General features: G+C 40.5%; 1 protein-coding gene across 1 annotated transcript; it reads left to right on the forward strand.

The window, feature by feature from the left end:
• The first annotated feature begins 930 nt into the window (after nucleotides 1-930).
• Nucleotides 931-3488, forward strand: LOC148096822 (E3 SUMO-protein ligase ZBED1-like). The gene is made up of 2 exons (XM_087834843.1): nucleotides 931-1183; nucleotides 2959-3488. The coding sequence occupies exons 1-2, from the start codon at nucleotides 931-933 to the stop codon at nucleotides 3486-3488; spliced, it is 783 nt and encodes a 260-aa protein (XP_087690969.1).
• Nucleotides 3489-10400: the final 6912 nt, after the last annotated feature.

Consider the following 10400-nt stretch of genomic DNA (forward strand, 5'->3'; position numbering starts at 1 on the left):
CAAAGTCATTGAACACATTTATACAGTTACCTTTACATTTATCAATCATATATCACAGATTTACAATTTTTTGTAGTACTATGCTAAAAAGCAACTACAGAGCGAAAGTCTGGGTCAAGCGCCGAGGCGACGGCAAGAACAAAGGAACCCTCGAAGCGTTAAAGCTAGCTTTGTAAGGGAATATAACGGAAAAGTATGAAACGAAAATGTTTTCTTTGTTGACTTTGTTCGCAGTGCAATTTATTTGTTGCCGGATTGTAAGATGAAAGTAGACACAATTTCGGGCTCCCACATTTTGTCCGAAACTTTACATTAACAAGTTGTTTTTGTTTTTTTACTGTTATTCAAATGCAACCGTGTTAATAACGAATAGAACAAAAGTCATTCATTCTTACCTTATATTAATCGTGGCAGGCCAGTGCAGTGCATGAACTGATGCCTTCTCCGGTCAATTCCGCTGAGAGTAAATCTAATGTCCCGCTCTACTGTACAAGACAATGGTTACCTGGAGGGATGTACCACTGTGAGAGGGGGTGCTATGGAATAGTCCAAGTGGTAGCAGCTTTAATTTCCCGCTCAACCATAAATCGATGGTTTTTCAACGTGATTGTTGTCACCTTGTCAACTCTAAATAGATCAACAGTGAATCAATGTTATTTCAATGTCAGTGACAGGTTTCATCAGTATTTCAATGTTGTTTCAACATTGGTTTTGTGTTGACATTTCAATCCTAACGATTCTGATGGAAAATCAACATCTGTTCAATGCCTCCTTGCTATCTGGGTAATTCCCGGCTGAAAACATTTCACACAAGTTGAGTTGCCTCGTTTATATTACGAGTGTAGGGCCAAAGTAGAGGATGAAGTCCGCAACATTGCATACTACGCTGCAACAACAGATATGTGGACGAGCCGCACAACGCATCCTTATATGAGCTTGACAGTGCATTTCATCCAAGACTGGAAACTCTACAGTCGATGTTTGCAGACAAGTTATTTTCCTGATGATCATACAGGAGAAATGATAGCCAGAGGCCTCAGGGAAGCTCTTGAGTCGTGGGGACTGCATGAGGATCGTCTAGTGTGTGTCACTACGGATAATGCTGCAAACAACATCCTTGCACTTCAGCTGAATGAGTGGACACGCTTACAGTGTTTTGGTCACCGTCTCCACCTAGCCATTGGTGAGTGTCTAAATGCAAAATTATATTTCAGTAATAATAAACAGTAGCAGGCCACGTAGGATATTACAGTTCTAAAGGTACTATTTAAACGAGCATGTTAAAACAATTTGTTTAAGGCATAATTTTCCCTGCAGTGTTTGCTGTCAGCGTCAATCTTGTTAAAATTACGTTTACGCCACAACTGCATTAACACGGCAAATCTCCGTTAACGAGTTACCGCGGATCGCCCCGTGCGTGGGGCTGGACGGCATCAACACGTTAGCGCCGTCCAGCCCCACGCACGGGGCGATCAGCTGTAACTCATTAACGGAGATTTGCCACACTACGATGTGCAAATTAACATTTTACTAGAATGTAGCTGTAATGTTGGACCCAAGAAACATACACTGGAGCGAATATGATGACAGCAGAACTTTTATTTATTACTGTGGTTTGTTTACTGGGACACAGACATTGCGCTCTCTCTTCTGTCATGTCCGCTCTCCCCCTCCGACTGTCACTGCCAACATATAAAGAGACACAATCACTGTCAGATCCCAGCACACCTGTTCACCCCACCCCTGTGAACTGAATGACCTCCCTCTGCTCATCACTGAACTTCTCAGGTCTGTCCTTTTGGCTGCTGTACTGACAATATAATTCGCACATCTCTTGAAAGGTGTGATCTTCAAACCCTTTCTGACCATAGATGCACCTGTCAATGTTAGCCTCAAGGACTACGGAGACTTGAGGGAAGCTTTCTGCATATTCTGTGAGGTAATCCTTCACCCACTGGTTCCCTATCTCTCCCTTTCTTTGTGGATTTGTCACCTCTGTTCTGTGCCTGTCAAGTATGCTGGAATCACACATACAGTTTGAAAGTTTACAACGAACAAGATATACTGATAATAGCCGTACACGGGGAAATGTGCAGTAAATGGAAGTTCAGTAAACCTGCCTATTGTATGGTATTAAATATATGATACACTCACTACTTCATATATCCCACGTCGTTAGCAACGAGCCACCGAAACGGTGCATTTTCATGTTGTCCAAATGGCATCACCAGCTTTCCCAGGCACTGCTGACGTAAAGGCGCGTGGATACCCTGAGCTTGAAGAAGCTTCTCTGCATGAGTCAAGGCAGTGACTTGGCTGAGCAGCTCCTGTGGAGGTTTCGGGAAGCCCGTACTTCTCACCCGATAGAAACGTGCCTCTTTGGTTGCCATAAGTAGCGCCTGCTGACGATGTGCAGGGGAATCTGGATTAACTACCCGAATCGGTGTCGCCATACCAAGACTAGAAAATTGAGTTAAAAAAGGTTAAATTAGTTATTCAGCGTCGCGTCGTGTACTTTCAGCGAAATCCAGGAGCGTCTTAGAGTCGATAACTTACTGTAAACATTAAAGAAATGCCAGTTTCCATAAGAAATAGCGGACTTGCCGGCTTCTTCGCCGTTCCGCTGTGTGTTGTTGTTTTGGTGACGCAACTTCCGTCGAGCAGACGATTGGTCGTCTGCAGTTGGAGTCGGCGCTCCTATTGGCCCGAGTCTACAGTGTCTACGCTCACTGTAGACTCCGGGCCAATGAAAACGACATAACCGTCTACAGTCACCGTAGACTTTGCACTACCGTAGACTCGACTTCCGCATCGCCCTGGGAGCTCACTGCGTCACCCCTCCTCTGCAGCTGCCCAGAGACCACACCCACGCCACAGTAGCCTAAAAAAAATGTTACTTCTGCCTTAAAGTGTAACCGATAAATATATGTATCTTACTTTTTTTTTTTTTACACACAGAGAGGAATTTGAAACTACCTCAGGTGGAACGAGCAGTTGGTGTCTGCAAGCGATTGGTGAGTGCCTTCTCCAATTCATGGAAAAGACAACGTGAACTGGCCAAGGTTCAAGCAGAATTGGGCTTACCTGCTCACCAGCTTATCACAGACACCCCTACCAGGTGGGGCTCCCTACAACATATGATTAACAGAGTTGTAGAGCAAGAGAAAGCCCTCTCACAGGTTCTCCGTGCAGACAAAAAAACAAGACATCTAGTCCTAACATGGCAGGACATGGATGTTCTTGAATCCTTGAATAAAGCACTGAGTCCTCTCACGGAATTTACGGATGCTTTATCTGGGGAGCATTATACCAGTGTGTCATACTTGAAAGCAGTCCTCCATCTTTTTAACACTCAAGTGCTTAAGCCTCAGGATGACGACACACAGCTGACCACCACCATCAAAGAGGGCATCCTGAATTATTTAAATGACAAATATGATGACCAAACCACAGAGGAGCTGCTTGACATTAGGGGTGGGTTTTTATAATCGATTAAAATCGATTCTGGCTTGGATAACGTAAAATCAATTCATTAAAATCCTGAATCGATTTTTTTAATATAAATTTATTTTGCCCGAAATGCCAGAATCTCTGGTGAAATCTCACAAAATTTCAACAACCACCAAACAGCTAAGACAGTAAATGAGAGCAGGAACACGGATTCTGCACAAAGACAAAACCCGCGGATCAGAATCAGTGAGATGTCACCCTTCTCACAGTCGGGGCTGAAAGCCGACAGCTCGCTGATTCTGATCTGTCGGCGGGTCCACGCTTTGTGTTCCCTTTATGCGCTGATTCTAAAGCTGTTAGTTTGATGTCTCTCCAAACAATATTGACCGAACCAGCAGCAAAAGAAGATCCAAACTACGCTTCACATAAACATCGTCATGTATTCTAGTGATGGGTCGGTCGCGAACGAAATGGCTCTTAGAGCCGGGTCTTTGATGTGAACGACGCGAGCCGGCTTTTTATCGCGAGCCGTGTTTTTTTTTTGTTTTTTTTTTTTCTCTCACCCTCTCTCTCGCACTTTTTTTCCGCTTCACTCAGCATGCGAGCCTTGTGCTTTATGCTGGGAAGAGGGGGGAGGGGCGGTAGTTACACTCACAGTAGCACAGGAACAGAGCGGGAGGGAGAGAGAGAGAAAGAGCCAGGGACAACAACGTCACATTAGAAAGGTATAGTAATCATCCACAACTATTTTCAGTTGCAGATGATAAAGAATTCAGAAAGTTTATTCATCCAGGTCCATAAATTTGTAAAAGGAAAAAGTTGAAAATTTAAATGGTTAAAATGTGAATAGTTGATTTTTGTATTATATGATTTATCTATTACATTTTATGTGGAGTGAATAAATAAAAGTATATTTACGGCGGCCCCTACAGACAAAGCACATACAAACTTCAAATCACGTACGAACCCTGAAGCACGTACAAACTCCAAAACGCGTACAAACTCCAAAACACGTACAAAACACAACAGAAGTGCTCCAGGATGCTCGGTGCAGTGTTGCGCTTTTGTTACCTAGTGGCTACACAAGCCAACAAGTACCAACGACCGGATTTGGTGTGTGGTAGTAACAGGTAAATGAACATTTTTTTTAAAAATTATTTGACTATATATGAATGCTTGTGTATAAATACACAAACAATACACATATGCTTTCATGCTTTCAATTGTGTAATTTAAGTAATCTAGGTAGCTCTGTTTTGGAAGTTCAGTTCACGCTAGAAATGTGTTTTGGAGTTTGTACGTGTTTTGTCTCTAGGGACCACCGCATATATTTATATATAAACATATATAAATAAACCACTTTTTTTTTTTTTACATTAGTAATTCCTTTTGTGCATAATTTTATATTATTGTTTATAATAAATTAATTAAAGCAACAAAACAACCTGAAGAGCCGGTTCGGAGCCGAAAGAGCCGGTTCTCTAAAAAGAGCCAGAAATCCCATCACTAATGTATTTACTCTGACTTTTGCTGTTTTGCTTCGACCAGGATGCACAGCTCTCTCTCTCTGTCTATACTTCAACAACAGTTTCCCGTCTAAAAATCTGTTTTCTTCATTATTCGCTTGCTTGTTACACACAAGACTGCCGTTGTTTACAGCGCTGTCGGCCGACATTTTTTTTCCCCGTTTTACATACTTCCGAAAAGAAAACCTAATTTCTGCCGTTCAATACCGAACAAATTTAAACTTTTTAAAATTATGCAAAATGCAAAATGCTGTGTCTCTAATAAAACCGCTGTAACGTCAGAGGTAATGTTCATGTGTTGATTAATGGTTTTCTTTAGTTTTTGATGTACTGCAGAATATTTTTATAAAATCCAGGCCAGGAAAATCACCTTCATGTTTTTCTGTTTTATCTTCAGCTACTTTGACACAAAGGCATCTGCTGTGATGCTCACACCTTTGATAAAGTCTGGAAAGTGTCAGCTTCCTTTTTATAGATACAAAATTATGTAAATGTACTGATCTGAATTATAATATTTCTGGCTGTCAAAATTTCCCAGATTCAAATCGAATCGAATCGAATTAAATCGAATCGTGGATCGAACCGATTCGGGACCTTGTGAATCGGAATTGAATCGATTCTAGAAATCAGTGACGATACCCAGCCCTACTTGACATGGCCTCCTTTGTTGACCCTCGTTTCAAAACAACATATATTAAAGAGGAGAAGGTTGCGAACATCAAGACCAGAGTTATGTCAGAACTGGAGAACCTGGTGGCTGAACAGACGGCATCAGCAGAGGCAGCCACCCTTCCATCAGCTGGAGCTTCTAAAGATGATCCAGAGGTTTGTGCTAAGAGACAAAGGAAGAGTTTGAGCAGCTACTTTAAAAAAACAACACAATGCCAAACAGCCCCTCTGTCAACTAGAGATTCAGTTGAAAAGGAGCTCAATCAATATCTCCGAACCTTGGAAGCTTGCCCAGAAACAAACCCACTGGATTGGTTGAAGCAGCATGAGGCGCATTTCCCACTATTGACTATATGCACGTTAGCATATGCTACTTCCGGTGCGGAAACTCCTGTGGCTTTGTTTCCGGTGTCCTATTCACGCCCGGTTTACGGTCCAAAACAAGTTAAGCAAATGAATGAATCAAGCGTCGATTTACATTTCTATAGATGTCTCGGGCATTTACCCAATATATCTGTAAATGATGTTCATCGACTTGTCGATATTTTTCCCCGGCGCCTCAGAGCAAAACAGAAAAGGATTCAAATGTTATATTTCTCAGCTGTCCCTCGTTTATCGCAGGTGTTATGTTCTAAAAATAACCAGTGATAGGTGAAATCAAGTAGCCAATTTTAGTTTTTGACGGTGCAAAACATTTTGTGGACATACAGCACTGCACTTCACACTGCTAGCATCGATGTAGCGATTCTGTACTGTACAGGAGAGACGTCACGGAGGAGATCGTCTGCAGCGATCAGGACGCAGGACACAATGTGATGTAAAAAAAGCATGCAAACTTGCACTAAAAAATCTGCGAAACAGCAAGGTGAAAAGTGAACCGCGTTATAGCGAGGGACTATTGTAAATTTGAAGGTAAGTCTGTACATACTAATGTATAGAAACCCTTACCAGCAATCATTCATTTTTTGTGTGGCTTTGTTCACGGTTTGTTAACATGCTGTGTAGGTGTGTACTTGACTAGCTGATATCGACATAACGGGGAAACATCTGGTTTGACTATTGTTCACCTGTAGTTTCAATGCTGAACATTTGCCTGTTTAAATCATGAGACCAGTCACTATACAGAAATGTGCTTCTGAATGTGGACGATGTGTCTTCTGCTGCAGTGATGCAGTTCTGCTTGTGTTGAGTGATGTAAACAACTGATAATCTAAACTCTTTAAACGTCAAAATTGATCATTAGATTTTTATGACACAGCAGTGGTGAGTGTTCCCACTTTCTGCTCTTTGTAACTTAACGCGATCATTCTGTTTTTGAGTTTTGGACATGATTTTGGAGTATATCTTCGCAGTAGCGATTGACCGCAAAGTAAAGCTACCGGAAATGTACAACCCCACATCCGGTCTCAAACCAGGAAGTTAGCCAATCAACCCTGTGCACGAGAAAATGCTAAGCTGGCTAAAAAATACCTGTGTATTCCTGCCACAAGTGCACCCTGAGAGCGGGCATTCAGTACAAGTGGAAACACTGTAACATGCCAAAGGTCTGCACTTAAACCAGAAAGAGTTGACCAACTTGTATTCCTGGCTCTCAACCTTTAAAGGCAATTCCCTGAGATTCAGCAAGATGGGGCAAACATTTTGAAGCACTGTTTTGCCAAGTTAGTTTTTGTATGCTGTAATTCCTTCTTGGAATGTATTGTTTGCTTGTTATAGGTTTTATATATTTGTTTTGTCAACCTCAGTTTGCTGCTATAGTTTAAGCGTGAAAAAAATCATGTTTACATTTTGGGTTTTATACACTAATGTATATGCCAGGCCGGTGTTTTTTTGTTTGAATTGTCTTCACTGTTATTTTCATATAATGCTAAAATTCAAACCTGGAAATTTATTTTATTTATATATTTAATATATTTTGTCGTAAGCCTTATAGCTGCTACAGTTTGAAGTACAATGTTTACATTTGGTTTTGACAGTTAATGTTAGACTTGTATTTATTTTGTTTAAAAGGTTTATTGGCCTTATATAGTTTAGGTGTTAGTGCTTTGATTCTTTTATATTTAATATATGTTGTGAGAGTTATTGCTGCTACAGTTCACACTTTGTTTATGTCAGGTATTTTATATAGCAGTATTTTATATTGGGCCTTTAGTAATTTGTTTTATATGTTGCTCTATAACCTGTATTTTCTTTCGGCACTGACGATGCGTTTCCACATGTGCATGCTGCTAGCTCCATAGGCACTAATGCACCCCCATACACTGAGTTGTGGGCTTTGAAAAAAATTGCGTTCTATTTTAAATTGCATTTTACACAGCGTCTCAACTTTTGGAAGATAGTTTTACAGCTTTATTACATAACTCTATCCCTATAATTGACTTCTTCTCATGATGATTATTCTCTTTACCTATTCAGGAGGACAGTGATTGCTCTGAGCTGGATTTCTCCATTTGTTCAGAATCTGAATACGTACCAAGTCAAATTTCAGACTTAAGTGATGAGGACACCCACAGTCAACAAAGTAAGACACTAAAGATCACTGACGTTTCTAGCAATAGCGACAGTGATAATGAAGAACTGAGAAACATGACTCTTAAAAAGACACCCAGAACATATGGAAAAAGAAGGAGAAATGATCACAAGGGAGAAAAAAAGGCTAAATGCAAATCAGAGGTGACTGCAAAAACATGTAGAAAAAGGTAGGACAACAAACGAGTATGGGACAAAAAACATTGTCTTTACTGTGGGAAGTCCCAAGCCAAAATATCAAGACACCTGCAGAAGAAGCACATGGAGATGAGTGATGTGGCACATGCCTTTAGCTACCCTCTAGGTTCCAAAGAAAGGAAGGATCTTCTAGAACAACTTCGCAATAAAGGAGACTTTAAGCACAACAGCAAAGTCATACAAAAAGGCAGAGGACAAGTTGTAACATGGAAGCAGCCATCTAATTAAGCCATAGTAGGAACATATTTACCTTGCCTGTATTGCTTTGGAATGTATAGCAAAAAGACATTATGGAAACGTGAGTTGTCATGCAAAAGTAAAAAATCGTGTGCGTCAAAAAATAGACATCCTAGAGTCCAGAGTTATGCTGCACGCCTGCTTCCAATAAAACATTCATCTAAAGGATGTCAGACTATTATTAACAACATGCGACAAGATCAAGTGTCCTTTCACATCTGGAGTGATTCTCTGATTTGCAAATATGGAGAATCGCTATATGCACGACATGGCCGTGTGAAGTCTAAGCACCAATACATTGCACAAAGGATGAGGGAGCTTGGCCGGTTCATGTTAGCTGCAAAAGATATGGACAAGACAGTGAATGTTCTTGAAGATTTGTGCAAACCATCAAAGTTTGAGTTTGTTGTGTTAAGAAATAAATATATATTCTTAATGCTTATTTTAGTAATGAAGTCTTGTAAACCAAGGCCAGACTCACAAACTAAGTGCTCAGCCAGACTGAAAAACAGGAAGTGAAAAGACCAATGAAAGACCAAGACAGACTTTTAATTCATTTGAAAGCCTGATGCTTAACATTATCCACCCCAGCTGTGAAACTCAGAAACCAGTCTTACTTGTTATCATCTATCGTCCACCTGGGCCTTACACAGAGTTTCTGTCTGATTTCTCAGACTTTATATCTGATTTAGTTCTGAGCTCAGATAAAATAATTATTGTGGGTGATTTTAACATCCATGTAGATGCTAAAAATGACAGCCTCAACATGGCATTTAATCTGTTGTTAGACTCAATTGGTTTCTCTCAAAATGTAAAAGAACCCACCCACCACTTTAATCACACTCTAGATCTGGTTTTAACATATGGCATAGAAACTGAACATTTAACAGTGTTTCCTGAAAACCCTCTCCTGTCTGATCATTTCTTGATAAAATTTACATTTACAATAATTGATTACGCAGCAGTGGAGAGTGGACTTTATCAAAGTAGATGTCTTTCTGAAAGCGCTGTAACTAAGTTTAAGAATATAATCCAGCCACTGTTATCATCGTCAATGCCCTGTACCAACACAGAGCAGAGCAGCTATCTGAACGCTACCCCAACAGAGGTCGATTATCTTGTTAATAATTTCACCTCCTCACTACGTACGACTCTGGATACTGTAGCTCCAGTGAAAACTAAGGTCTCTAATCAGAAGTACATGACCCCGTGGTATAATTCTCAAACACGTACCCTCAAGCAGACGACTCGTAATCTGGAGAGGAAATGGCGTGTCACAAATTTAGAGGATCATCATTTAGCCTGGAGAAATAGTTTGTTGCTTTATAAGAAAGCCCTCCGCAAAGCCAGAACAGCTTACTATTCGTCACTGATTGAAGAAAATAAGAACAACCCCAGGTTTCTCTTCAGCACTGTAGCCAGGCTGACAAAAAGCCAGAGCTCTTTTGAGCCAACCATCCCTTTAACGTTAACTAGTGATGACTTCATGAACTTCTTCACAAATAAAATTTTTATCATTAGAGAAAAAATTACCAATAATCATCCCACAGATGTAATATTATCTACAGCTACTTGTAGTTCCATTGATGTTAAGTTAGACTCTTTTTTTCCAATCGATCTTTCTGAGTTAACGTCAATAATTACTTCCTCCAAACCATCAACGTGTCTTTTAGACCCCATTCCTACAAAACTGCTCAAAGAAGTTCTGCCATTGATTAATTCTTCGATCTTATATATGATCAACCTATCTCTAATAATCGGCTATGTACCACAGGCCTTCAAGGTGGCTGC

Source organism: Neolamprologus brichardi, chromosome 22 (assembly GCF_056152115.1).
Source record: "Neolamprologus brichardi isolate AB-2024 chromosome 22, ASM5615211v1, whole genome shotgun sequence".
Classification (NCBI taxonomy): Eukaryota; Metazoa; Chordata; class Actinopteri; order Cichliformes; family Cichlidae; genus Neolamprologus; species Neolamprologus brichardi.

Bases quoted from the DNA above. Each gene is read 5' to 3' on its own strand.
- LOC148096822 (XM_087834843.1), top strand. From the start codon at position 931: ATGAGCTTGACAGTGCATTTCATCCAAGACTGGAAACTCTACAGTCGA. The intron at 1,184-2,958 runs GTGAGTGTCTAA...TTTTACACACAG, and splicing joins CCGTCTCCACCTAGCCATTG to AGAGGAATTTGAAACTACCT.